General features: G+C 56.1%; 10 protein-coding genes across 10 annotated transcripts; 6 read left to right on the forward strand and 4 right to left on the reverse strand.

Annotated features, from left to right (window-relative positions):
- Positions 1–2881: 2881 nt before the first annotated feature.
- Positions 2882–3679, reverse strand: QBC33DRAFT_574938 (uncharacterized protein; the record flags this gene model as incomplete). The annotated part of the gene is made up of 1 exon (XM_060430792.1): positions 2882–3679. The coding sequence occupies one exon, from the start codon at positions 3677–3679 to the stop codon at positions 2882–2884; it is 798 nt and encodes a 265-aa protein (XP_060288528.1).
- Positions 3680–5417: 1738 nt separating this feature from the next.
- QBC33DRAFT_520829 (uncharacterized protein) lies at positions 5418–7448 on the forward strand. The gene has a single exon (XM_060426407.1). The coding sequence runs from the start codon at positions 5555–5557 to the stop codon at positions 7085–7087; it is 1533 nt and encodes a 510-aa protein (XP_060288529.1). The 5' UTR covers positions 5418–5554; the 3' UTR covers positions 7088–7448.
- A 2063-nt stretch (positions 7449–9511) lies between these two features.
- On the forward strand, positions 9512–10840 carry QBC33DRAFT_5306 (uncharacterized protein). The gene is made up of 2 exons (XM_060427244.1): positions 9512–9801; positions 9872–10840. Exons 1-2 carry the CDS (start codon positions 9730–9732, stop codon positions 10370–10372), a joined length of 573 nt encoding a protein of 190 aa, XP_060288530.1. The 5' UTR covers positions 9512–9729; the 3' UTR covers positions 10373–10840.
- A 1-nt stretch (position 10841) lies between these two features.
- On the forward strand, positions 10842–12306 carry QBC33DRAFT_5293 (RmlC-like cupin domain-containing protein). The gene has a single exon (XM_060427136.1). It carries the CDS (start codon positions 11088–11090, stop codon positions 12222–12224), a length of 1137 nt encoding a protein of 378 aa, XP_060288531.1. The 5' UTR covers positions 10842–11087; the 3' UTR covers positions 12225–12306.
- Positions 12307–13482: 1176 nt separating this feature from the next.
- QBC33DRAFT_553773 (uncharacterized protein) lies at positions 13483–14445 on the forward strand (the record flags this gene model as incomplete). The annotated part of the gene is made up of 1 exon (XM_060429441.1): positions 13483–14445. One exon carries the CDS (start codon positions 13483–13485, stop codon positions 14443–14445), a length of 963 nt encoding a protein of 320 aa, XP_060288532.1.
- Positions 14446–14785: 340 nt separating this feature from the next.
- On the forward strand, positions 14786–15811 carry QBC33DRAFT_5390 (uncharacterized protein). The gene has a single exon (XM_060427948.1). It carries the CDS (start codon positions 15125–15127, stop codon positions 15758–15760), a length of 636 nt encoding a protein of 211 aa, XP_060288533.1. The 5' UTR covers positions 14786–15124; the 3' UTR covers positions 15761–15811.
- A 137-nt stretch (positions 15812–15948) lies between these two features.
- On the reverse strand, positions 15949–17164 carry QBC33DRAFT_582916 (uncharacterized protein; the record flags this gene model as incomplete). Its single annotated transcript, XM_060431363.1, has 3 exons — positions 17001–17164; positions 16024–16928; positions 15949–15956 (listed from the first exon to the last, which is right to left on the reverse strand). Exons 1-3 carry the CDS (start codon positions 17006–17008, stop codon positions 15949–15951), a joined length of 921 nt encoding a protein of 306 aa, XP_060288534.1. The 5' UTR covers positions 17009–17164.
- Positions 17165–17466: 302 nt separating this feature from the next.
- Positions 17467–18252, forward strand: QBC33DRAFT_510197 (uncharacterized protein; the record flags this gene model as incomplete). The annotated part of the gene is made up of 1 exon (XM_060425752.1): positions 17467–18252. One exon carries the CDS (start codon positions 17467–17469, stop codon positions 18250–18252), a length of 786 nt encoding a protein of 261 aa, XP_060288535.1.
- Positions 18253–19000: 748 nt separating this feature from the next.
- Positions 19001–20391, reverse strand: QBC33DRAFT_5446 (uncharacterized protein). Its single transcript, XM_060428470.1, has 3 exons — positions 19943–20391; positions 19646–19798; positions 19001–19505 (listed from the first exon to the last, which is right to left on the reverse strand). Exons 1-3 carry the CDS (start codon positions 20284–20286, stop codon positions 19424–19426), a joined length of 579 nt encoding a protein of 192 aa, XP_060288536.1. The 5' UTR covers positions 20287–20391; the 3' UTR covers positions 19001–19423.
- Positions 20392–23718: 3327 nt separating this feature from the next.
- QBC33DRAFT_5473 (putative phosphatidate cytidylyltransferase) lies at positions 23719–25590 on the reverse strand. The gene has a single exon (XM_060428721.1). The coding sequence runs from the start codon at positions 25167–25169 to the stop codon at positions 23988–23990; it is 1182 nt and encodes a 393-aa protein (XP_060288537.1). The 5' UTR covers positions 25170–25590; the 3' UTR covers positions 23719–23987.
- Positions 25591–25614: the final 24 nt, after the last annotated feature.

Below are 25614 nucleotides of genomic sequence, written 5' to 3' on the forward strand. Positions count from 1 at the left end.
ACTTATTTTCGACACAATGTCAATGGTGCTTCCAGAGTCGAAAGAAGAGCAGGGTGAACAAGTGACTATGCACAAATCCAGTTATGTTGGCATTGAGAGAGAAGGAAGCGGAGGCGGGGACAAAAAAGAAAACGAAGGGGTAGGGATGAATAATGGAAAAAGAAAAGAAAGAAAAGACAAGGGGAGGAACCCGGTCCGAAACCGTGCCCGGGAAGCCTCCAATTATTAGTGTATCCGTACCTATGCGAAGGTACCGACGGGATGAATAACGCCTTTGGGTGGCTTCTCTTTTGCTGGAAGATCGCCCGTGGCTGGTCCAGAACCACGGCTTCGCTTCGTTTCGAGAAACAATCGACTCTCAGACTCTGCGGTAAGCATGGTTGACGTGTGGAATGGTAACTACCCTGGAACTTATGCGTAAAGTCTCAGCATGGGCTACTTTAGTTACATGAGACCAATAGTAATAAGGACAAGGAGTTGAACCACAGGTTCAGCTTCCCTGATTGCCACAGCCCAAGAGCTGTGCCTCGTGAAACCTTTTGCGAGGTATTACTTGTGTTTGCGCTCGGCTCGACTCGACTCGGTCAGCTGCCTCGATGACATGCAGTGCGGCTGCGGGATGATTTACCTTACTTTACGGCAAACACTCCAAGGTCTGTGCAGCCGGCGCCGGACGACTGCAGTAAACGCTGGTTGGCCAAGTCGTTCAACAAGTGGTCAAACCACAATACTCTGTGTATGTGTTCAGGTAGGGAATAACTGCCACCTGCTGCGACTCTCAAGACCCCAAGCTAGATGGAACCATGGCTTTCCCCTCTTTCCTACTGCGGTACAAGCACACAAGCCACGACAGAATCATGCTTGTCTATCCGTACATATAGGTTCTTTCCTTCTGGGATGTACACGCTTTGACCTTCCGGCTGGCGTTACGCTGGCTTTTGGGCTGCGCGCCTGTGCGCGAGCGACGCCATCGCCCTTCCTTCCACATCAGATTAATGACTTGTGTCTCCGCATTCCGTACCTCCGCAGGAGTGGTTGAAAGTGTTGGCCTGCTGATTACCTATGTTCCAGGTGCACGCGGACTTCATCGATATGGATGCCTGCTCATTGTTGAGGCATCGTAGTACGCACAGTGTACGACTATGGAGATACCTAACCTACTTGGCAGATCCGAGGGGCCTGCGGCAGCAAGCATACCTAGCGCATCTGCCAAATGCAGTAAACACTTGCTTCTGATCCGCATGCAGTGCATCACCCAAAGTAAACGCCCTGCACAACATGACTCTTGCCCGACCTTTCAACCCGCTGCATCCGAGCACACGGTCGAAGATCCCTAGCATTTGGCTGGCCATTGGCTCGATGTTTCATCCTGTATCCTGTGCCGGTTCTGTTTGCCCCACGGATACGGATCCACTACGAACAGTACACACATATTGAGGACATGACAGCCCTGACGGCCCTGACAGCTTGAATAAACAGTTGTGTTCAAACGAACAGCTCCCGTGACTGCCTTGTGCTGTGGCGGTTCTCAAATCCCACCATATATGTAATGGCAAGTTCAATATCTCAAGGGATCGCTAATCCGATTCCAGGTTCGCTTCACGAGGTGTTGCAGCGGTATCAATAATATCCCCTATTATTAAAACACACTGCCGGGTTGCTATCGTGGACAAGTTTGATGGCCCGGGTTACAGCCACGGCAAATTAGAGACGATGCCTATCAATATCACGTTGGTAAGTAGTCACACAGAAGAAACATCACGCAAGAAACAGAGGCATTCGTCCGATTGGACCTGTTTGTCACAGGCTGATTACAACGCCACGACTCAAGCGGGCTCCTTTGCTTTCAGGTACCACCACTTATACACATACGGACTACGGATGCATTCTCGTATGGTATTTGACCGATACCTTGGGAAATCTGTCCTGCCATATGATGTTGGAGGGAAATTTGCCGCTGGATTTGGCAGGCGGTGGCCGCTGTTTTGAGCGGCAGTTTTCCCTCAGCGCCAGAGCCAAGTCACTGCCCCTCCAGTACCAGTACATCCACCCCTCTCTCCTAAAAGAATTGAGCACATTTTCACCAAATCCTGAACCAAACTTCTGAAAAGAGAATTGGGGAGAGTGTCGGCCACTTGTCTTGTGCAACCACTTCATCACAGGCCCGCGTCACCGAGGCCCGCGTCACCGAGGTCCCCGTCAGCATTAACACTTCCCGGTCGCCCGGCGTCAGAGGGGAAATTATCACAGGTCAAAACATTTGGCACGCTGCTTAGAAAAAAGCTATTCCAGCTATACATTTCAGAGTCGGAGAGTAGGGACGCTTGGTGTGTCTAGCATGTAAGTTCCTTGGTTCTGTTGGTGACTGATTGCTTGACGTATTAAACTGAGAAGATAAAGCAGAAAAGAGACCGTATGGGGAGCTTGATGAACGAGGCGCAGTTCGTTATATACATGTGGGAGTTGAACGACTGGATCTCACCCGAGTCCTTACGTCAACACGTATCGATGGAAAGGTATGGTCTAAGGATGACCATGCAAGATCATACGAGTCCGGTCAGAAACATCGAGACCGTCAATGGGCAGCGCTATCTGACTGTGTCGCTTGCACAGCTCCCTCTGGCAGGTTTCCCGCTTCCTAACCAGTGCCTGGTGCACCTGGCCGGCCAGGACCAAGCAGCTGCATGATAGGCTGATGCCTAACGTCCCGGTCCGACTGTTGTAGAGCTTTTGCAACCGTGCCGCTCGTCTGCTCCGCGATAAGTACCATGTTGTCCATCATTCCCCGAATCAAGGATACGAGACTCCTTTGGCCATCATGCACCTCCGCGGCGAGGGGATCCTGCGATACAAGCGTTGCGAGTTGCTCAAGTCGTCGTAATCACCATGTCCATCGCTGCGGGCTGAATCCTCCATGCGATGGCAAAGCAACTTCGGCAAAGGTGGGATCGGTAGTTGCACTCTGAGCCAGAACAAGCTCACCGAGCTTCCCGACATCCGTAGGGCACCGGTTCCACTCCACGTCCGAAAGCTGTACCAGCTTTCTGCCAGCCGTGAAGAGCCACGCATTCGCAGGGGGTAGCAGATCGGCTACGCTGAGATCCTGCAGCTGACGATCAGGATCACGACTTCTTGCGGTCAGATGACCAAGTCCTCGCGGTGTCTCCAACGCCTCCCGTAGCACAACGAGCGCAATGCCGCACAGAGCGTCGTCAGCTGCTGTGCCTGCCGCGGCGAGGAGGGCCAGAAAGTGGGCGCCGCTAAGCTGCTGCGCGGAGCCCATGACGGCGCAGTTGTGAATCCAATGGGCCGTCATGTCCTGTACCAAGAAAGGAAGGTCTGTCCAGATCCGGTACCCTTCCGACGTCACGGCCAGCGTGCCTTGCTCCCTCGACTGGATGATCTGCAGTGCGAGTCTGTCCAGCTTGGGGCTGTTGGGGGCGGTGTTAGCAGCGCCGTGCCAGTACGTATGCCAGAGATCGTGCATGTCAATGTCCAATAAAGTCGGGTCGGGGGCCGAAACCGAGTCCGCCAATGCAAAGCGCGAGTTGATAGAGGCCATCATGCTCCATGCTGACTGCCACATGGTGTTTTCGTCTCCGTCCTGTAGAGCCGATTGCTCGCCGTCTTTCCGCGCAATAATGGAGGTTCTCATGTGGTTGGCGATCGCGTCCGACATTGTTTCAGTGCTACCAGTGATATTCGTATTTGCAGAGTAGGAGATACTGATTGCTCCAGGCAGCGAGACTGCACAGCAAGAACGTAAGTGTTGGTGGAATTAGGTGTTCGTGGGATTCGAGTTTATAATGAGAAAATTATGGTCCGACGTTGTGCAAAGCAGCAACGGATTCTGGTACGACTCGTATCACCGTATCTGTGCTCTTAAGGCAGTGAGTGATCTGCCAACCTAGCTGCAGCCGCGCCTAAGTCGATCGGATGTTCAGATGCATCTGACTGTATATGGAATGGCTCGAAAGCCTGTTTTAGCGGAACTGTGTTACGGGTAAGGTACCAGTCAGAGCAAGGTCATGTCCCACAATCCTTCTGGGAAAACATCATCGAAAAAGGGTAGCCTGAGCATTAGACCTGACAACATCTTCACACAAGCCGGGTAAGACAGCAATCATCGTGCTTATTACTCCTATGTGAGAGTTCAAGCAACAGTCGCAGGCTGTAAGGGTACCAAGGGCATCCTACAGAATAACGATGGATTTGAAGGAATCACGGGGGAGAAATTGAAGATTGTAGCAGACGCTCGACACCTGAGTACAAGCTCCTCCCACCTCTAGATTATGCGTACATCTTCTCTGCTCCCGGGACATATAAATACCCAACTCAACGGTCAAATAATCTTTTATTCCCTCTAAACATAAGGCGAACAAGGCTAATCCAATAACCAAGCTGATACCAAGTACACCTATCTGTTCTTTTCTCTTAATATCCAAGATGAAGTCTTGCCAAATATCCACAATAGCAATCTTACTCTCTGCGGCAGTGAACGGTGCAGTAGCACTTGCTGTTCCAGGAGAGAACCTGCTCGAGCGCCAGAACGATGCCTAGTGCGAGAAGCCCGGGATAAAAGTCACCAGCACCACCCGCATAAACGAGACTGAGGCTTTAGACGAGCGCAGCTACCCTGGTGTACGTTCTCTATTAAAGTCTCCAAGCTTCACCAAGGTCTGAGCTAACAGATTACAGTCCTGCAATACGGTGGCCCAGATATGCCAACTAAACTGGAGGGACGGTCTATTCATCTGCACCGGCTACTGCTATTGCCTCGAGACATCAGCTGTACGTATTGCCCTCTTTCTGTCACCACGAGTCTGAATCATACTATTGCCTTCCTCTACACTCTTCATTCCAATGCATGTTAGTGTTAGACAGTGATTCATGACTGATCGTTGTCTTTCTATCGGGAGTGCTCCCGAGGCGGTAACTACTGCTTCCAAAACACTGGTAACGGGCTATGCTACTGCACTTGAGAACGGAAGGTGGCCATCACAACTGCCTTAAGATGGTCCTACAGCACGGGATTGAGAAGTTTAGCTGTTATGAAGACGTGTCTATGGAGGTCTTCGAAAAGGAAACGCAGCCAACATTGGTTCTACAGTACTTCAGATTAGCTATTCCTCTTGATAGAATAAGGCCAGCTGGATCGTTTGTGCCATCTCATCTAGCAGTCTAGATGAATTGATAAACCTCCTAGCTTATAGTTATGTGCGGAAAGAACACCCTTGCACAGCGTTGTCCGTTTTTTTGTAGAGCACGTCTCGTGCAGGGGCAAAAATCTCCAGATGCACGCGGAGACAAGCTCTTGGACCAGTACGAATGGTCAGCCCAACTTTAATATGGGGCTTAGCTTCAAGCGGCATTCGGCGGGCAGCTAAAAAGACTGTGTTTATCAACGTACCAAAATACAAGCCCAGAAAAAAAAGTTCCGATAAGAACCAAAAGTCACAAATAGAACTACAACTTTCGTGGCGAAAGGCAGCAAACGCAGCGGTGCGAAATCCATCGTTGGAACGGTTGGAGCTCGAAATTATCGCGAGACACCATGTCCGACCCCCTCCTTACGGCTCTCTGCAGCATCTGCCACGTCGAGGCTCCAAAGTACAAGTGCCCGCGCTGCGGCGCCCGCACCTGCTCCCTCGCCTGCGTCCGCAAGCACAAGGCCTGGGCCTCGTGTAGCGGCGAGCGCGACCCGGCCGCGTTTGTGCCCCGGGCGCAACTGTGCTCCGATGCCGGCGTCGACCACGACTACAACTTCATCTCGTCCATCGAGCGGGCCAGGGACCGGTTCGAGAAGGAGGTCACCTCCGGCGGGAGAGGGTTGCTGACGGAGAAGGACATACGAGGGCCGGAGGGCGGCGGGGATGACAAGAGGTTCGAAAAGGTCTGGTATGGGGACCAGCTACATCATGTGCCCACATCGCGTGGCAGGGGAGGAGGGTATGCGAAAGGGAGAGGACAAGGCCGGCCCGGCGACGACGGTCGATCTCTTGGCGCGACCGATAAGCATATTCGCCGGCGGCTGAGGGCGCATGACATCGAGGTACTGCTCATGCCCAAGGGCCTTTTGCGGCAACGACAGAACAAGACGGCGTGGAACCGGAGGACAAACACCATCAATTGGCAGGTCGAGTGGCTCGTCTTCAGTTCCGACGTCCTGGACCTTCCGGCTCCGGCCGCGGCAGGTCAGCCCGTTCAAATATTGCATAAGGCTCTCGATGAGAAACCACTCTATCAGGCTTTCTCCAGTTCCATTGACTGGTACCGCGCTGGGATCAAACGAGCGCGCGAAAACGACGGTGAAGGGGCCGAGGATGACGCTGAGCTCCCCCCCAGAAAGAAACAGAAGACGCCACGGAAGAAACAGGTGCATCAACTACAAGAGGTAGATTTGACTGGGGGCCAAGATCCCGAATCGACGGCCTGGACACCGAGCGAATACACCCTTCAGTATTCCCTGACAGCAGGATGGAATCAGACCTCTACTGCAGGTTCTGTTCCGATCACAAAAGAAGAGCAGGAAGCGGAGCTAGCCACGTTGAGGTTCTTCCTGCTCAAACAGCCGTCTTCCAACGGCGGCTTCAAACAACTTATCCCGCTCTCGTCAAGAGGGCCCCTATCGGAGGCACTTTCCGGACGCACGGTGGTGGAGTTCCCGACCGTCTATGTCCTCAACCCGACGATGCAACTGCCGGCCGGCTTTGCTTTAGCTTCTACCGAGCGGCGCGAACGGAGACCGGAACCACCCGTCGAAGAAGAGCACGGCGAAAGGCAGCCTCCTCGGAGGGGGAGGCCTTTCGAAGGAAGGCGAGGAGGCCGGCCACCGCTCCAGAGCCAGCGCCAAAGCTACAAACGTGTTGCGCGCCCCCGGGCCGAAGACGCCGAGGAAGGCGAGGTCAACAGCGAGGGAGAGCAGGTGGACGTCAACGACACCGGTCACATGGCCGACAGTAACCACGGCAGAGGTGGCAGTGCCGATGTCGGCACAGACAGCTCTGATGATGGCTCTCCACAGCCAGAAACGTCAAAGGCGAGCCAAGGACTCGTGGACTATGATTCATCGGGCGATTCAGAATAATAGTGTGGAAAGCGAGTTAGTTATACGTTGATAGAGGATGAGGTCGAGCTTTATGATACCCGAGGAATGCAGATACTTGTTCGGCAGTCGCCCATCATGTTCTGTTTCTCTCTTATCAGATCCGAAAATATGCCCCTGCAATTTCAGGACCGTCATTCTCGGCCTGTATCCCGGGTCTAGATTCAGGGCCGCACCACCACATACCAGTAACGAGACATGTGTTTTTGTTTACAAAGGCATCGTCAACAGGTAAGAGTTGCGAGCTGCTACAAAGCAGCAAGACTACCCCAATTGGTGCTCAACTATTGTGAAGCTTGGAGTAACGTGCTTCCTCGTGCTGTCTCGTAGGGTGGGATCTGGGTTGATAACTGTGGTGAGCTTCGTTTACAGATTACCCCTTGGCTGCCATGAAGCGTTCAATTCCTTCGATCGATCCCTTCTCCGCAGCAGAGGAGCCACGGAATACCGTGGAGTGTCAATTGGCGCCGATCATATGCACGTATGCGGCTGAGCTTTCCAGTTCAGGTGCGAGGATGTCTTATATTTGTACTCACTCGCATCCAGGGGCGAGTTTGATGGAGGACGTGGGCTGGATAGAAGACGAGAAGATAGACAAGAACAACACCACATGTCCCAGATCCAAGGCTGTACGGCGCGCGTGCATACTCAAATAAGGGGATTGCAATAAGGGGTCCGGTAGGTATATGTTTTCTTTACGCTCACGAGGAGGGTTGCGAATTCCGTAGCCGCTGTCACCGTTCTGATAAATCAGGCCCCTTGGAGATTTCCGTGTCTCAACATCACAATAACCATCAAAGTGGTGAGGCATACCAACGAGCGCCACAGTTGGCCTCCAGGAATGTCCGTGGTCCGACAGAGGCTGATCGGGCTCGTTAATTTACTGCTTCGGCGGCCCTGGGCTCAAAATGGTTTCATGGTGGCATAAACGGGAAATAGCCTTTTTGAAGCCTCTGCCCGTTATGTCCTCGGGAGTCGGGACAGCTAAGAGCGTGAATCCGCGCCTCCGAGCTAGAATCTCCGATCTACTGCAACCTCCCAGGATCAATCTCACGGCATCGGCAACCAAGATGCTAAGCCACATTCTGCTCATGAGCACTGGGAGCAGGAAAGGGCCGGTTTTGCGCACCTCCGGCGATGTAGTGGGGGTCTGATGGTGATATTTGACATTTACCCCAGTACCAGTTCCTTGGGACCAGTGCCCGGCCACAAAGAGTGTTGTCTGGTTTCGGTTTCTTCAATGGATAGATCAACAGAATGCCATCACATGCCAGCCACAATATTTTGGCTCGGGGTGGCGGTTTTTTTTTTTCTGATTTCCTGTGCGGATTGCTCCGCGGAGAAGGCGAGCTACCTAGTCTGGAAGAAAGCACACGTAGTTCTGAAAGCCTCGATCCTGCTGCGTACGTACACGCAAACGCACCCCCTTACCTACCTGACGAACGAGCTGAGCCTCTTGAGGTTAAGGTGGGCTGGAAGAGACACACTGGGGCGGGGTGTTGGATTTCACTCTGACATGTGAAAGGTCCCCACTTAAAATTATTTAGGTTGCTGCGATCGGTTGGGCCGGGGTGGACGGTTAGGACGGAACGACACCCACGTTTCTCGTTCATGTACCACATTTGGCAGCTTGTCAAATAGGTTGGCCTAGACTGAAAAACTATGCTGCATGATCGGTACCGACCTAAAGGGATACGCGGAAAATACGACAGGCTTCCGAGCGTGTCGATACAAGACACAAGCTGGAACGAACCGGGCCTTTCGGTTCTGTTCCATCTGCCGTGAATCCCGTGACCGTCACCAGAGGGACATTAAACTCAATGGGCTGGAGAAGGAGCTGTTTGCTGTCACGAGCCTGCCCGGCCAGCTAGGTAGCAAGGTATGTACCTTACCCACCTACTGCAGAAGCGTTGTTCCTGGGCAACCCAGCAAGTCCAGGTACCCTTCGGGCCGGTGACACATCTTGGGCGCTCAGGAGGATGATGATAAGCTTCGCGCTAAAAATGGAAGGAAGATAAGAATGATTTCAGCATTGACCCAAGAGCTCATCAATCTTGATGACGTTAATGATGTCAATGCCACACTACTCGGGCCCTCCAAGGCTGCTAGCCCGCCGCGATGGGAAGCAAAAAGGGAGGAGACCGTGAAAGATAGCATGTTCTTGAGTTTCTTGACGGGTTCGTCCTGAGTCTGGCCATTCCGCTCGATTGGCATGGGATTGTGACAGGGAAGAGCGACTTTCACATGCCAAAGGATGCGTGGCTTGCAGGGATAGCCAAATGGTGGCATTTTGTGGCAGGTTGGCGCCAAATGAAGCACACCAACACCCCACCTGCCTTGCTTTTTGCCTTTTATAGGCGCGATTAAGTGGCTCGAAGCTCAAGCACATGAAGAAGGCGTTATAGATAGATCCCATGGGTATGTAGCTTTTAGCCTCCCTCGTCTCCTATATTACAGACCTTGGTGTCCCCCCCCTCCTTCCCCTCCCTCCCTCTTACTCTCTCACCGTCACACTCGTGCACACCTTGGCCCTTTCTATCACTTCCTTAAGCACCAGGCTCCCACCGCCCCCTACATTCGATACATCATCTTCACAGTAAGGCAGCATTTAGAACCTCGACACAATGACTTCCCCACAAGTCAACGGAGACGTTCCACATTCGACTGGCGACTCGTCATCCTCGGCATTCCTTCAGGTTCGTCTGCCCTGAGTTTCCAGAATACCTGCTAGATATGGACAAGGACGGCCAGCTAACAGACACACAGCATCTCTTGGGGTACCCTGTCATCAACGATGGCATAACAACCTTCAAGTCGAACCCCTACGGGCAACGGTCGATAGCTCTCAGCGACTCTGCTTACAAGACCTTCGCTGCGCCCGTCCTCCCTTACTTCGCCAAGCCATACCAGTTCGTCTCGCCGTACATCAAGAAGGCCGACGATCTTGGCGAGAAGACCCTGTCCAAGGTCGATAAGCGGTTCCCTGCCGTCAGGAAACCCACGGATGAGCTTTACCAGGATGCTAGGGACCTGGCACTGCTCCCGTACCGAGTCGGGCTTGCTGGCAGGGACCACGTACTGAGCACCTATTCCTCGGCGAAGTCGAAGGCTGGCGGTGATAATCTGGTATCGTACGGCAAGGCGCTCATCAACACGGCGGTGATTGTCACGACGGAGGCTTTCGCTACCGTTGGCAGCGTCATCAGCCCCAAGAACAGCGAGAGATCATCGCAAACCGTGAACGGGGATGAGAAAGGCATCAACTAGCCGGCCTCGAAGAGTCATCATCTTCAGCGAGACCTCCCGTCGGTGCCTCAGCTGCCTTTCAAATATACCCACACCCCACGACGGCCATCAGATGATATAGCGCACCGGTTTCTTCACATTGTCGGTTGGATTGGTCTTTAAAAAAAATACCCACTTGCCGTTTATGGCCCTTTCAGTTTGCTCAGGAGGTTGTAGATGGACTCAAAGTAATTCTTTCCGTTGGAGGTCATAGAGGCGGTGTAAAGTTAGACGGTATTCTGGCTCCCGACCTTTGCTAAAAGAAAAACAAAGTTGATAGATTTCTCCTCATTTTACCTTTGCTCCATCTCTCTTACTGTTCCTCTGTCACATGACGAGTGCCTAGCTTACCAGATGAAAATAAGCCCTGAGTGATGGCTGACTCCTCTCCTGTTCAAATGATTGGCCAAAGATTACATAGTGTTTTGTAAGCCAGGATGGCGGGTGTAAGGCTGGGCTAAGCCCCGTCGGGACATGGCCCAAACGCCATCCAGTCTCAGAAAGATTCTGCTGATGTAACATTTACTAAGGTCTGAAGGGGCGGTTGCGGGGCAGTCCTGATTACCGTAAGACTCTTGATGGCGAGCAACCGCCTGTAAGCTACGAATATGTTCGCCCTATTTCTATCCTCGAGCGCCCCAGACCCTCTTGCGGACTGCTCTCCCAGCATAAATACCCGACCTGTCTCCTGTTTCCAATGAAGTCCCTCTCGCTTCTGATCTCCATCATCATTGGAATTGCTTCCATCGTCCTACTCCGAGAGCGCATAACAGACCTTACAAGCTACACAGCCTCGATTCTACTGAACAAGATCAGGAACACTCCTGCGATATCAACCACAACGGACACGGGCGCAAAAGACACACCACAGCTTCAAAGCTCCGTCCTCGACCTCCCGCCAAACACCCACCTCACGGCAACCAACATGTCCATCCCTCGCGCGATCCGCAAGGTCTTCCTTGCTGTTGAGCAAGCCGAGGGAGCGGGGGCGCGCGTGCGCCGCTCGATCGGCACGCCGCAGCTCCGCAACTTCAGCCCCTTCCTGATGCTCGATCACTTCAGCATCAAGCCCGGCGCTGGGTTCCCGGACCACCCGCACCGCGGCCAGGAGACCATCACGTACCTGCTGACGGGCGGCGTGGACCACGAGGACTTCGCGGGCAACAAGGGCACCATCGAGGCCGGCGACCTGCAGTTCATGACGGCGGGGCGGGGCATCATGCACGCCGAGATGCCGCGCCAGAACCCGGACGGCAGCGCCAACGTCGGCCTGCAGCTCTGGGTCGACCTGCCGCAGGCGCTGAAGAAGTGCGAGCCGAGGTACCGCGACCTGCGGGCGGCCGAGATCCCGTCCGTCGACGTCGACGACGGCAGGGTCCACGTCAAGGTCATCTCGGGCCAGAGCCACGGCGTCGACAGCGTCCAGGACCTGGCCTACACGCCCGTCTGGATCCTCGACGTCGAGATCAAGCCCGGCGGCAAGATCGTCCAGCCGCTGCCCGAGGGGTGGAGCGCGTTCGCGTACACGCTCGACGGCCAGACGCTGTTCGGGAAGGCCGGGAACCAGACCGCCGTCGACCAGTACCACAACGTCGTGTTCGAGCCTAAGGGGGAGGTCGTCCACGCCGAGGTGGACGCCGGTGCCGCGGGGAGCGCCCGGTTCGTCCTCGTCGCCGGCACGCCGCTCGACCAGGAGGTCGTGCAGTATGGTCCGTTTGTGCTGAACTCCAAGGAGGAGGTCTACCAGGCCCTGGAGGACTACAGGTCGCATTCGAACGGGTTCGAGAGGGCGAAGGATTGGGAGAGCGAGATTGGCAAGTCTATGGTCCGCTGATTCGCCCGCTCCACGCTTAGGCGTTGGCAGCTTGCGTATCCCTGTATTTATTTTTGAATATCCTGTACATATGGACAGTGTGGTGCAAATTGGGGGTTTTGGCTTCATGGCTTCTAGATGTAATTGTCTATCTTCCCATCTTAATGGGCGAATAATGCAGGTCCCTATCTACTATGCTCCTTATTGTTAATTACCTCCGTTGCCGTTTCCCCTCGCTTCGGTTTGGAGAGGAGTGAACCCAAGACTGTTCCCATGGTACCTATGAAAGGTTAGATCGTGACTAAAACTGGAAAGGGAAGGTCGTGATAGTAACGCGTAGTTTTACTCTATGAAGTAAATAACCTGGGCTACCCGTCCGAGTTTCCCTATGTAAGCAGCAAGGTTTAGAAACCGTGGGCTAGGATGGTTTACAATGTCTGCAAGTCTTCCTGCCTAGCATGTCCATCACTGGGCACAATATACAGCCCTTCTACGTGAAGATCCATCCTGAATAACACACTCCTTTGCCTTGCCAACACTCGGGTAGGAGATAAACCTTCGTCTTCGTCGGCCATTTCACGAGCCTCAGCAGTAGGCCAGATAGGTTATAGGGGATGACTGTGGTGTGCGGGAGTGATTGCCCTGAGAGATCGACGGTGCGCCCTGAGGATAAGGGGGCTCCCCCGAAAATCGAAGAGCAGGCCCAAGGTGAGATGAAAGTCAACTCCTCACCCCGGCAACCGGGGAGCTAACCTCCATCTACTTCCCCTTGAAAAGCAGACCGCGTCCCTGGCCATCCTCTCCCCAGAACACATCAAAACAACCCACCTCGACCTTCCTCTCCGAACCCTCAGCCCAACGGAGGTTCCATCTTCTCCCACCCAAACACCCTCTCTCATCCTCCTCGCTAACCTGAAAAAAAGTCCATCCTTAACATCCTCTACCTAGCCTCTTCTCGACTTCAACGGGTTGTTTCCTTTATCTCTCCGCGCTCCCTGCCACCTCCATAATTTCGCTACCGCGAGCTGAAGCCCGGACGTATCATCGCCGCTGCAGGTAAGGTCACCCCCATCTCATCTGCCCCCTGACTCTGGCTTCCCTTCATACATCATGATCCCCCTGCTGCGTTTATCGCGTAACTGGTGACCCAAGAGAAAAGAGACGCGTCGACGCGCCAGATTCTGTAGAGTTCCTCGCTGACAACTCAGTTTTTCTCCAGTCCTCGTTCCATTCTCGCTCCAATCCCCTCCCTAAATCGCTTAAGTATCAGGTTGAAAGTATGGACACGTCTCTCCCTCCGAACGACGGCGAAGGGGCTGCGCCCCAGCCAGGAGCATCGTCGCAGGCCCCGGCGACTATGCCTGCTATTGTGGAAGCCACCATCGCTGCAGTTGAGCAGATTACTTCCAGCGATGACGAGGTCGTGTTGAAAGGCAAATCTGCGATCCCTGGCAAACCCGGCCGCCCCTCCCGTCCGGTCCGTGGCCGACCACTGACAGAGAGAGAAGCCTACTTTGCTACGCCCGGGCCCAGTCGCCCCATGAAGCACCCTGCGGAATCCGAGGAGCCCCAAGAGGGTACACAGCGTGGTACGAAGCGCAATAACCGTAACATTCCCAGAGCTGCCCCTAAATTCACCGCTGACACAGGAGCCACTCCAGCTGCTGGGCCTGCCGTGCCACCGTTTGCACAGCAGGGACAGGGAATGGCTATGCCTCCCCCCGGCCCAGGCCCATTCCCCGGTCCATTCCCGGGTCCATTCCCGGGTCCAGCTGTCTACCAGTATCCCCTGGCCTACCAGTATCCCCTAGCCTACCAGTATCCCCTGGCCTACCAGTATCCCCTGGCCTACCAGCAACCACCCTACTCGATCGACTACTCGGTGAACGTCATCGACCACCAAACCGCTCTCATGGTCCAGGGCGCAGTTGAGGGCACACTGATGCATCTGGCTGGGCACCGCGACTTCCAGATTGGTCATCTCCAGGCGGCCCGCGACGCCGACGCCTCTGCTGAGTCGGCTGCCATGCTCCTCAAGCTGAAGAGCCAGGTCGACAAACTGGCCAAGGACATCAAGAAGCTTGGCGAGGGTTGCGAGGATCTCAAGCTGGGGATCCACGATGAGGAACTCGACGCGGAGGAAGGAGTTGGCGAACTGAAGAATCGCATCGACAAGCTCGAGGAGCAGGCTGTCGCCATCAAGGATGCCTTCAAACCACTCGACTTGAAGGATACCGCCTAAAAGGTTTCCGGCTCGAAGGCCGAGGAAGAGGGATGATCGTCATGGACTTGGGATTGGGACCTCCTTGTGGTTGAAGCATCATCGCTTCTTCGAGGATCCGTTGTTAGATTTCCCATAGGGAATAGAAGATCCGTCAAGACGAGAATCGGCCGAACAGCCACTGCTGGGTACCAAGGATTGTTTCGCCTGCCAGAACCTTGTGCAGAACCTTGTGATTGTTGCCCGAGTCATTGCTTGGCATGGACTGTCAAATTGTTTCTGCGGTTCGTTAGCACGCGCCTGTCAGAGAGACAACCTACGTCACTATCTGGTATCGCAGCGTTGATTGACTGATAAAGCACCACTTGCTACGGATGTATACATCCTCCCCGATCTTAGGCAATTGAGAATCTGGGATTAAAGAAGTCACCGATAGCTGCTGCGAGGCTTTGACTTGGCCATGGGACAGCCTTGTTTCTTGTTCACGGACAGGGCGGGCTGCTGTGATCTGTAACACCGTTCCAACCCCTGCCAAGTACAGAGGTTCAACTGCAACCCAACCTCACAAACAACTCCAGTTCTGAACTTCATATCATATGTCTACCCACAGGAGAGAAGTATCATAATCAAGGGCTGCAATTCAATCTCATCGTCTCACGGCGTCCTCTACCCAACACTACCAGTTCTCAAGCAAGCAGCAATGTCAACCTCAGCCCCAACCCCCACACCGCCCGCAACAATCACCCTCCATTCCCCCTCCAAATACGCGACCACATCCCCCGACACCTCTGCCTCCGCCTCCCCGCCACTCACCTGGCTACACCGCACCTGGACCGTCACCCACTCCACCCTCGCCATGTGGCGCTCGGCCCGCAACGTGCGCATCACCTACTCTCCGCACCCGCCGCGCGAGTCCGACGGCGCCGCGCGCATCAACGACCTGGTCGAGTACGAGTCCGCAGGCGGCAAAGGCGGCGTCAAGACCGTTGACGGCGTGGACACTGCTGCCGCCTCGGGCACGGGGGTCTGGGACTGGAGGGGCAGGGGCTGGCTGTTCTTCGTCAGCAGCCGGTGGGAGGTGCTGGGGTGGGGGGAGAGGCCGCTGCCCGGCGGCGGCGAGGGGGCCGTGGAGAGGTGGGTCGTCACCTGGTTCGCGCCGACGCTGTTCACCAAGGAGGGCGTCGACATCTACAGCGACCGGGCGGAGGGAGGGAGCGAGGAGACGGTGCGGGAGGTTCTGGCGGCGCTGAAGGGCCTTGACGCCAAGCCCGTTGCCCGGATGTGCGAGAAGGATATGCGGCCCGTGGAGATAAGTTTACCGTGGAAGGGCAGGTGAAATTGGGCTAGGCTGTAGGCTGTATGATTGGGCTTGTTTATGTAGAAGGGGTATCATATAATATTCCGAGTACGAATGAAAAATAATGACTACGAGCAGTTCTCATGGTTGAGAATGCCGAGAGTGGCGGGATCTATCTCTAGATCTGCCATCCTCCGTCCTGCGAGAAGGACGATGCCCCTTATCGTCTAAACGGCTGTCCTTCTCAGACCGGCGTCTTCCTTCCCGATGATGACTGCTACGATGCCGCCTCTCCGTCCGACCTGGGCTCGGGCCATCCAGGCTGAAACCCTCGAGATCGTCTACGTCGTCACGATCCCTCCCCTCCCTCCTCCTCCGCCTCTCCCGCCGCCTCTCCTCCTTCCGGAGCTGCCTCAGTTCCCGCTCCCGCTCCTTCGCCTCCCGACTCCGCTCCTTCCCCAGCTCCCGCACTTTCGCGGCGCCCCTCTTCATCATTGCCAACGGGTCGCTCGCGTCCAGCCGAGCCGCCTCCCTCATCCTCCGCCTCGGGTCTTCATTACCCCAGACATCCTTCGACGGCGCTTCGGCCCCCAAGGCCGAACCATCGCCTCCCGCCTGGGCATACCACGGCCCCGCCCCGCCCACAACAAGCCCCGCGCCTCCCCTCCCCGCCGCGTCGGAGAAGCGCATCCCGCCCTGGCTCTGGTCCTCGCGCTCGCGCTCGCGCTTCTTGCCGCCATCCCGCTCCGCGCGCTCGTCGAGCGGCGGCGGCGCGAACAGCGCGACGTGGCCCCTCTCGTCGACGAGCGACACCGCCGCACCAGCGGCCGGGCCCGGCAGCAGGCGCGAAAGCGCCTCACCTCCCGCGGCAGCAGCAGCAGGCGTCCGCTGCTGCTCCGTCGCCACCCGCATCTCGAAATCGGTGTCGTCCTCGCCGGCCCGCTTGCGCTTGCGCCGCTCGGGCCGCTCGCCCGCGATGTGTTCCGGGGGGCGTCGGGATGATGATTCGGGTTCCGGCCGTGGCGGCGGCGGCGGCGGTGGTGGCGGTTCCTCGCCCCGCAGTATGGCTAGGCGGCGGGCGGCGTCGTCCTCCTGCATGCGCTGCTCCTCGGCGGCCTCGCGGGCGGCGGCGGCGGCCTCGTCGCGGCGCACGCGCTCGATGTTGGCGGCATTGTAGACGTTCCAGGACTTCTTGCCAAGGAGGTGGCTTTGGGAGAATGGGGTTAGTTGGTGGGGGGTCAAGAGCTGAGGAGAGGAAAGGTTCTGTTGAGGAACTTACAGTGGCATTTTTGTATGGTTGTCAGGCTGAGCTTGCAGGAGGCTTACAGGGGGCTAGTTCTCGATGATGCAGCATAAATTCGAGATTTTGGAGTACTGGAGGGTCTGTGCTTTTTCTTAGGCATGTGCTCTGTAGCTGCATCGAGGAAAGTCAACTCCTCACGAGGCTGAAAGGCTGTTATTGACCCTGCATACAAACTTTGGTTCCGCGGAGCAACCAATTCCAGCTCTTCATCCGAGCCTGTGGTTTTCTGCTCGAAAACTAGATGCTTTGGCGCGGACTTCCGTGCTGACTAGAGACTCGAGCCCTGAGAGCAAAATAATTTCCGTTGCCCACTGACACCTCAATCCTTGCTCTATCCCTCCAACCCCCAACTCCGATCCTCTCGCCTCGCCCACCATCTATCCCAAACACCGCCAACCCCGCGCGCCGTAACCTCCCCCCCCCAAAAAATAAAAATAAAAAAATGGGCGACTCCCCCCCAGCCGCCGACCCAGATGTCGACGTCGACATCGACGCCGACTCGGCCGCCCTCGCCGCAGCGATGGGCTTCACCAGCTTCGGCGCCCAGGCCCGCCCCTCCAAGAAGCGCCGCTTCAACCCGCGCGCCGACGCCGCCGTCGCTGCCACCACCACGACATCCGGCCTCGGCCTCGGCCCCGCGCCCCCGTCGCTCCCGCCGAAGCCTCCCGCTCCAACTCCCGCCTCCTTCACCCCGGGCACCGCCGCCAACGGCCTGCCGCTCCATCCCCGTCCGGCCCGTCGCGGTCGCGGCGGCGGCGGCGGCGCCCCTGGAGCGGCTGCTGCTGCTGAGGGTGGGAACGCCGATGAGATTGGCCTTGGCGAGGGCGACGACGATGACGATGACGAGCCCGCTGGCGGCGATGGGGGCGATGGTGGCGAAGACGACGAAAAGGACGATGGCGGGAGCCCACAGTATATCGATACGTCGAGGCCGCCTGCGCCTGCGCCGCTAGACGCCGAGGCCGGCGGCGCCAGCGCGCATGGCCAGGCCCGGGGACTGCTGCCCGGACGCGACCAGGAACCGGCCCGGGGAGGATGGAGAGGCCGCGGTGGCGGCGGCGGGGGCGGGGGCGGGAGGGGCGGTGGCGTGCGCAACCCGGACTGGTCGGTCGACTACTACGACCCGAGCAGCAATGAGAATCCGTGGGGGAGACTGGAGGCGGTCAAGGGTTTGGAGCCCGTCGGCTCGTGGTTGGACCGGCGGGGTGGGGGGGTGAGATCTGGGTAACGAACGCCTGGCCTAGGATGGATGGATGGATGGCCGACGAGACCGAGCGCGCTCCCCACGCGACGTCAGAGCGGTACATGGCTGTTGGACTCTGCTGATTGCCCATCTGGCATTCGCCAGCCCAGGGTATCCCTTGGGCCCAGAGGATTCAGGGGGAGATCACGTGACCACACAGGGGGTCCCATCGGGTCCCAGCCTGGTTGGGCATCACGACTCATCACATGATACGACGGGTGAGGAGGCACTCGGTTGTCGTTTTGCAGCCTGTCTGGAGGGTCTTCAGCGGGGGGGGGGCTTGTTACGGTCGGGCAGGAGGACACTGTAGGGGCACCTCACGTCAGCGGACGGGTCACAGCGGTCGGAAGACGAGAGCTTATATTCCGTGGTACTACTACGAACTGAGAGATGGCGCCCTGCCCATGAAGCCGACCCAATGAGATCCCATAAACGCCCGAGGCCTTCGACGGGCGAAGGAAAATACCGACCCACAGGACTTTTGTCCCTCCCATTTCCAGAACAGGCAATATTCTTCGGTCCTAAAGAGGAAAAGCCTCCCTTGTCCAGGTCCACGCCAAAGGAAACATGTGTGCCATCCTGGCCTGCCCGTGGCTGCTGCCACTAGCCAGTCTTGGTTCTGTTTTCGTCCCAAGAAACCAGCTGCTCCTACACCACCCCCCCTGCCCGGGCGGGACTGGCTAGTTCCCACCCTCCGCTACTGCAGCCCTGGCGCTTGCTCGCTGTCCGCCTCGTCTCGAACATGCAGGGAAAAGGGTGGTGGGTGTACTGTACTTTTTTTAATAACGCTGGGCCTCCAGATTGTCCCGGATCATCCAATCATAAGTCATAACGTCGTGAAACAGCCGCCCACACCCCCCACGGCGGTCGCAAGCGCCGCCTGGGAGGGAGGGGGCGTGGAGATGGGAAAACGCTGCATGCTGCAGTCCCCGCCGTAAAGCAGCGAGAGAATCGGCGCCTAATTGCCGCGCCTCGCCTCAACGTCACCTCTTGTTCGAGGCTTCGCTTCCCGCGCCGTGGCAGGGCTCCGAAAATGATTTTGGGAATATGTACCGTATGCGCCTGTTTATGAGGTGGCCAGGAGTGTCCAGGAAACGGCGTAACAAACGTAAAAATGGTGAAAGGGGGGTTGTGGTTGCGAAAGTGAGCCTCGGAATCAGTATTCCGGAGATGGATACCTTGCGCGCGCCTTGCTGTACTCCTTGGAGTGCTTTTTTGACGCCTTTGACTTCAACGATCTGTTCAATCACCGTCAGCCTCTTTGCCCTCGTTAATTGCGTAGCTCCGCCGTTTTTGCGAGAAATCTCGGCGCTTGCGAAGAACGCAAGATGTCGAGATTTCAATAATCGCAAATAGAGACATTGGAGGGGGTACTTACGAGACTTTCTTCTGCGTCCATTCGAGATCGGCGCGCACCTCGCGAGCATCCTGAAGGCCCTCGGCGAAGCGGGCGCGGGACTTTGCAAGGCGTGCCTGCGCCTTCGCCTGCAGTTCCATGAGCTCACGCTGCTTGGCGTTGAGATGTCCAGATCTGCAGAATTTGGAAAGATGGTTAGCAAGCCAATCTCAGAAACGAAATTCAGATTCCTCGCAGATTGCAGTTTTTGTGGCTCGCTCACGCAAGCCCGCAACTGCAATCCAGATTGGTGGGAAGCAGTGGGGGGGAGAAACTCACGTCTGCGCTTGCACGGCCATGCACTTGTCCAGGGGAAGGGGGTTGAAGGTGCCCGCGAAGCGATCTTGCATGTACTCGTTAAAGTCAACTCCGCTGGCAGAGGCGGCGCTGTCGTAATCGCCGTGGCTGCTCCCGGCGTAGCTGGAAGTGGTCGCAGTGTAGCCGTTGCTGTACGACGGTAGCATATTGGATCCGGAACTGATGGAGGCATCTCCTTCCGGGGGTGACACGGAGTAGGTGCTCTCGCGGCTCTGATAGTACTCCGGATACTGGCCCTTGCCGGCAGGGACGGGCATCGGCAGGGCGCCGGTGCTGGGGTAGTACTCAGAGTATGGCGACGACATTGTGATTTATTGGAAGGTCGGACTAGACGGTGGCTTGAATGTAGATTCAAACGAAATGTGTGGGACGTGTGGAGCGGTGGTTTGGGTGATGTGGGCACTGGACCGTGTGTGCTTGGATATGGCCGAGGGGTTGGGTGTGTGTATGAGTATGTGTGCGTGTGTGTGTATGCGTGTGGGTGAGTGGATGGGTGGGTGACGCTTGTGTTTGTGTATGTGGGTATGTAAGATACTTGGCTGGGGCCAACTATGTGTGACTGGAAGCTGTGGATGGGATGCCTGGAGAGGAGAAGAAGTGATGAGAAAGGAGGAAGAGAAAGCAGAAGAGAGCCGGTCAAGGACGACCCCTTTTATACTTTTCCTGCGACTCTCCGGCCGGTGACGAGCCGGAATCACGAGCTGGAGGAGGATAAGACATGGTGAATCTATTCGTCGAGCATCTCGACGACCCCGCTCAAGGTTGGGAGGAGATAGGATGACGATGGGCGTGTTGGATACGATGGTGATCTAGCCATCTCTAGTGCCAGCCATCTCGGCCGTTTCCCTGCCGCTGGGGGGTACGGCCAACGGGAAGGACGGATGGCATGGCTGATGGGGTGATCCCTGGAGACAAAAAGCGAAGTGAGGGAGGGCTCGGATTGGTCTACAGGCGAGTTTCCATTGATCAGAGAAAGGAATAAGAGGGAGGTCTGCATATGCCGAGAGGCGACTATCACGGTTTGTATTGGTGGAGAGGGGCCGGTGGAGGGCCGTAGGGGGGAAAGGATCTGTTTAAACCAGCAAGAGACATGTGTGGGCGATGGGGCAGGAACCAAGGCAAAGGGGGGCAAATAACGCAGACGCGAGGTCGTAGAACCGTAGGCTCGACGGCAGTAGTCGTCGAACCGGAAGTGAAGCAGAAAACCGTGGGGTTGAGGGGGGGGTGTGCGCAATGGGCCTAAAGACTGAGCTGGACTAGGGGGGAGTGGGAGTGGGAGGAGAGGTTCAGGTTAGATTCGGATTCGTCGTTGTATGACGGGCTGGACCGACAAGAAAAGCGCGAGGACAATACAGCGGCAAGATGGAAACGGAAGCCGTCTATGGATCGGGCAAAGTTGGTATGGTTGGTACGGGATGAGGACACAGGCTAGCCAGCAAGAAGCCATGGCAGGCACACGCCTAGGCAAAATCGAAAAAGTACCGGGGCCTAGACAACCTTGGTGACGAACAAGCGCGCTGACGCTAAAACAGAGTTCAAAGCAGCATTGGATTTTCCTGTTTGATGGTGCAATTTCGTTGGCTCGGACGAGATGGATGTGGACGTCAAAGCAGAGCAGACGTTGAAGAAATGTAAGGTCAGGCAGAAGTGCAGCGGGTCGGGCAGATTGTGTGTGATGATGTGTTGTCAGCATGGATTTAAAGGAGGGACATTTTTTGTATTTTGTATTTTATATTTTAAGCCCTCGTCCTGCATCTTTTAATTATCGAAGTTCTGACGACGTTCCATTCTAAAGCCACCCCCAACCCAGCAGAACGGCAGCCCGTGCGCCTCTTGATGCCCAAAACTGTTCGCTGAAAATTGTCTGGAACCTTGCAAACCGTCGGCTTAATAAATCCCAGTTTCTTGAATTTCCATTGGCTAGAAATTCAGAGTTTTGGGATTGGGGGAAAGGAGCAGGGAATTATTATTTTTTGGAGGGGCAAACGTTGACAGGGTGGAGGGTGGAGGAGGGGTAGGTAGATATGGGCTATGGGGGCGATTGAGAAGAGCCGGGAGAGAGACAGCAATCATGGAAGTCGTCGACTTCGGATTCGGATGATGTGAGGCGAGGATAATGGTACAGCACATGCAGCCGACGCAGGACACATCACTACTTGTTATGGGTAAATATCTGGTGGTGTTATAAGCCAGGTGCGAGAGCCCGTGGTAGCAATATATACCCCCCTTTCCTACCTACCTTGCGAGGCTCCGTCGAGCATGTATGGTACATGTACGGATACAGGGTAACCTAAGCTCGGCCGGCGTTCTCTTGGCCGTTGGGAGGCAGCCGGACAGAATGTGCGGGTGCGGGTCATGGGTTGCATGGATATCGATTATCCATTCCGATCAAGGACGTCCACTTTCCACATCCTTTCGAGCTTGCCGGGAAGGGGGTATCTGAACAAAAATGGTGCCGTCTGCCTGCTGAACTGCCCTCAACGGCCATTGGCTATGATGTTCCACATCCTGCTAGCGGCCTGTGGGTAGGGTTGACGCTGGTAAAGGTAACGTGAATATTGATCATTGTTCCACCGCTAAGCAAGTACTGTATAGCCACGCCCAATGAACCTACTCCCCATACAAGGCCCTCCCCACAAGGCAGACGATATCACGAACGAACAGGCCCGTCACTTTCCGTCACACGGCGGGGGCGAAGGGTCATGACCTGTAGGACATGCGAGGAAGTTGGAGGGCGCACTTCTCTGCGAACTAAAATAGTCGTCCCAGGGCTCGGCCGCGTTTGACCATTGCCCAAACAGAGCCGGAATTTTAGACCCGAGTCGATAACTGCCAGGAACTAGCTTCCTGTCTTTTGGGGTTTGAACCTCTGATACCAACATAGTCCGCGTGCAGCTCACGACTCATGTCCACACAGGTGACAAGGGTATTCAAAAAGGGGTTCGCAAGCATGCAAGCTGGGGAAGCGATGAGACAACGCATCGCCATCCTCGTCCTCTCCCATAGAGGTACATGGGGCACTTGCGAGAGGCACTTGCGGGTCGATCAAAGGGGAGATGGAGAAGTGAATGGCGACCAGCCAAAAACTTGTGTGGATACAACATGCGCCACCAACTGATGACTGGGCACGTTTCTATAGGTAGGATGGAATGGGGCATAGCCGAACATGGAGTCTGCCTTCTGAGAGGCCAATGCCCAGCGATGGATGTATATATGTACTTATGGGCATACAGATTCCTAATTCGCTCTAGGGGTGGCGGGGTATTACAGTACAATTCGAACCGCTTCTTCGTTGACCGTTTTGATTTTACTGCCTGCTCCTCCCGCTGCGCCCTTCCATTCCGGGCAAGGGCAGTCGGTGGGATCGAACAATCAATCGGATGGATGGCCTGCCTGACTGGCGGCCTGGATGGCGGGGGTTTGAGATGTGGATGTCGAGGAGTTAATCCCGTCTACATAGATAGGTAGTAAGTAGGGAAAAAAAAGTTCCCTGTTTGTGCCGAGACGGGAGCCTGATCGATGTGAGATGCACGACATACCCCCCAGGCGATTGACAACCAACGTCATGATCAGCCTGGCCCATGTATTGCCGGCCCCCATGTCCCATGTCTTCTCACAAGACCCCTCCTTTCCACTTTGAATGCTTCTAGATCCGCAGATGCACACTCGCTGTCCTCGGAGCAGGGGTTCGAGCACGTAGTCACCGACAGGGGGCGTTGGGACAAGACGACTGGTTGACTCGTAGAACCCCGTTTGAAACACTAGGTCGCGGAGTGAAGTCGTGAGAATGGAGAGAGATGATGATATACAATCGACATAAGATAATTTCACCGGGCCCATCGTCCAGCATCTGCCAGCTATTATTTCGTGCATCCAGGGCCACCCCAGTCCGCCCCCAGTCCGCTCCCAAAACGCCAACCATGCATATAGTTAGCCCAGTGTACAAAGCGGTGCGAGTCATCATAAGCTCGGCAAAACCGTTTATTACCATCGTTGGGAGTATGCCCTAGCCGAAGACCTTCAAGAACCCCCAGATACCAAGCCCACTGAGAACTGGTATCGTAAAGTTGTCGTCCCATCCAAACACATCAACAACCTCGCTGGCTGCGGCCACGAAGCCGGACCAAAGGCTCATGACCCCAAGCGCTAGGCCGCCCGAAATCGCGGATTGGCTGTCTGTCAAGCCCAGAACTTCGGAGACCACATGCGGGAGGCGGAGGACGCCGGTGAACATGAACCCATCGTCGCCTGGCATTGGGCCCACGGAGGGGGCAAGCCAGCCCCAGAACCAGCTGGCCGTCGAGACGCCCACGACGAAGGCGGCGAAGGACCCGGCCAGGGACTTGCCCCGCCTGATGCGGGGCGTGTAGCGGCCATAGAGCCTGCCGAACGTGCTGGCGGCCGTGTCGCACCAGCTGAGGAGCATCGTGCCCATGACGCCGACGTCCTTGGGGAAGAAGTACAGGACGATCCAGGCCCCGAGCAGGTAGAAGATGACGCCGTTGTAGCCGGCAAACTCGCTCTCGCGCATCAGTGCGCCCAGCACCTTGACGTAGAAGCGGTTGAATGGCTCGTAGTTGTGGCGCGCAACGTCGACGGCCGCGATGGGGATCAGCGCCCCCATCAGATAAGGGCATACCGCTCGAGTCTGGGTCCCCGAGAGATACAGCCAGATGACGAAGAATCCGATGGACACATGCAGCACCTTCCTCGGCACCTCATGTTTGTGGACAAACGTGCGCCAGTGCCTGTGAATCGGTATCAGGCCCAGAGGACTCGGGCTTCGACTGAAGTCCCTCCAGCTCCAGAATCCTGTCGCTGACGTCGGAGAGAGGTACCCGTTCTCGGGGACAGGGATGCCGTTCGGAACGGTAGCAACAGCCTTCTTGACAACCTTCTTCTCCGCCTTCCTAGACTTGCTCGATGTCAGAGGAGGGATTCTCCGAGAATCGATGGGGCTCCGGCTCCGTGTCCGAGCCCTCCGCAGATCGGGACTATCGTCAAGGCTGTCCTCGTCCAGATCCTCCAGGACGGGCTGTGGTGTGGCCAGCCGCTTCCTTGCGGCGGATCTCGTCACCGCCCCAAAAGTCGCATCTTGCGAGGAACCCGCTTCCTGTTCGGACGGCGTCGGACTGGGAGAGATGACGCGCGGAGTGGCCGGGACGGCGGACTTCCCGCGGAACGACATGTTGTAGGGGAACGGCGGGAGCGCTGGAAGGGCGACGAGGCCTGTGACGAGTCGGTTGATGTTGTAAAACTGGGCAGGCCAGAAGTGGGAGTGGAGATGTTTATCTTTCCTGGACTCGCGCGTTGTCGCGGCAGAAGCGGCAGTGCCCGTCTGGGGTTGCTGGCGGTGGAAGAGGGCAGCTTCTGCGACTATCGAATCCAGGGTGATGAAGGTTGGTGCGGTAGAGCTTGACTCCACCGCATGATGTGGTTGAGGTTTTGGGGTTTGAGTTCGAGGAATGACGGCGGTTTCCTTTTCCACCGAAACATCCAACGGGCTGATGTGAGCACCCCGTTTTCTATTGGTGTGATGGCTGCCAGGCAGAGTGCGTCGTCAAATTATAAGGCACGGAGGGAGCCAGAGTGAGCAGAAAGAAACACGCGGAAATGAAAAATTTCGGGGTCGC

This window comes from Phialemonium atrogriseum (assembly GCF_030411735.1).
Source record: "Phialemonium atrogriseum strain 8032-3 unplaced genomic scaffold QBC33scaffold_1, whole genome shotgun sequence".
Taxonomy (NCBI): Eukaryota; Fungi; Ascomycota; class Sordariomycetes; order Cephalothecales; family Cephalothecaceae; genus Phialemonium; species Phialemonium atrogriseum.

Coding starts and splice junctions, on each gene's coding strand:
- QBC33DRAFT_520829 (XM_060426407.1), top strand. CDS start 5,555: ATGTCCGACCCCCTCCTTACGGCTCTCTGCAGCATCTGCCACGTCGAG.
- QBC33DRAFT_5306 (XM_060427244.1), top strand. CDS start 9,730: ATGACTTCCCCACAAGTCAACGGAGACGTTCCACATTCGACTGGCGAC. Junction 9,802..9,871: donor CATCCTCGGCATTCCTTCAG/GTTCGTCTGCCC, acceptor ACAGACACACAG/CATCTCTTGGGGTACCCTGT.
- QBC33DRAFT_5293 (XM_060427136.1), top strand. CDS start 11,088: ATGAAGTCCCTCTCGCTTCTGATCTCCATCATCATTGGAATTGCTTCC.
- QBC33DRAFT_5390 (XM_060427948.1), top strand. CDS start 15,125: ATGTCAACCTCAGCCCCAACCCCCACACCGCCCGCAACAATCACCCTC.
- QBC33DRAFT_5446 (XM_060428470.1), bottom strand. CDS start 20,286: ATGTCGTCGCCATACTCTGAGTACTACCCCAGCACCGGCGCCCTGCCG. Junction 19,799..19,942: donor ATGGCCGTGCAAGCGCAGAC/GTGAGTTTCTCC, acceptor CAAATTCTGCAG/ATCTGGACATCTCAACGCCA. Junction 19,506..19,645: donor TGGACGCAGAAGAAAGTCTC/GTAAGTACCCCC, acceptor GTGATTGAACAG/ATCGTTGAAGTCAAAGGCGT.
- QBC33DRAFT_5473 (XM_060428721.1), bottom strand. CDS start 25,169: ATGTCGTTCCGCGGGAAGTCCGCCGTCCCGGCCACTCCGCGCGTCATC.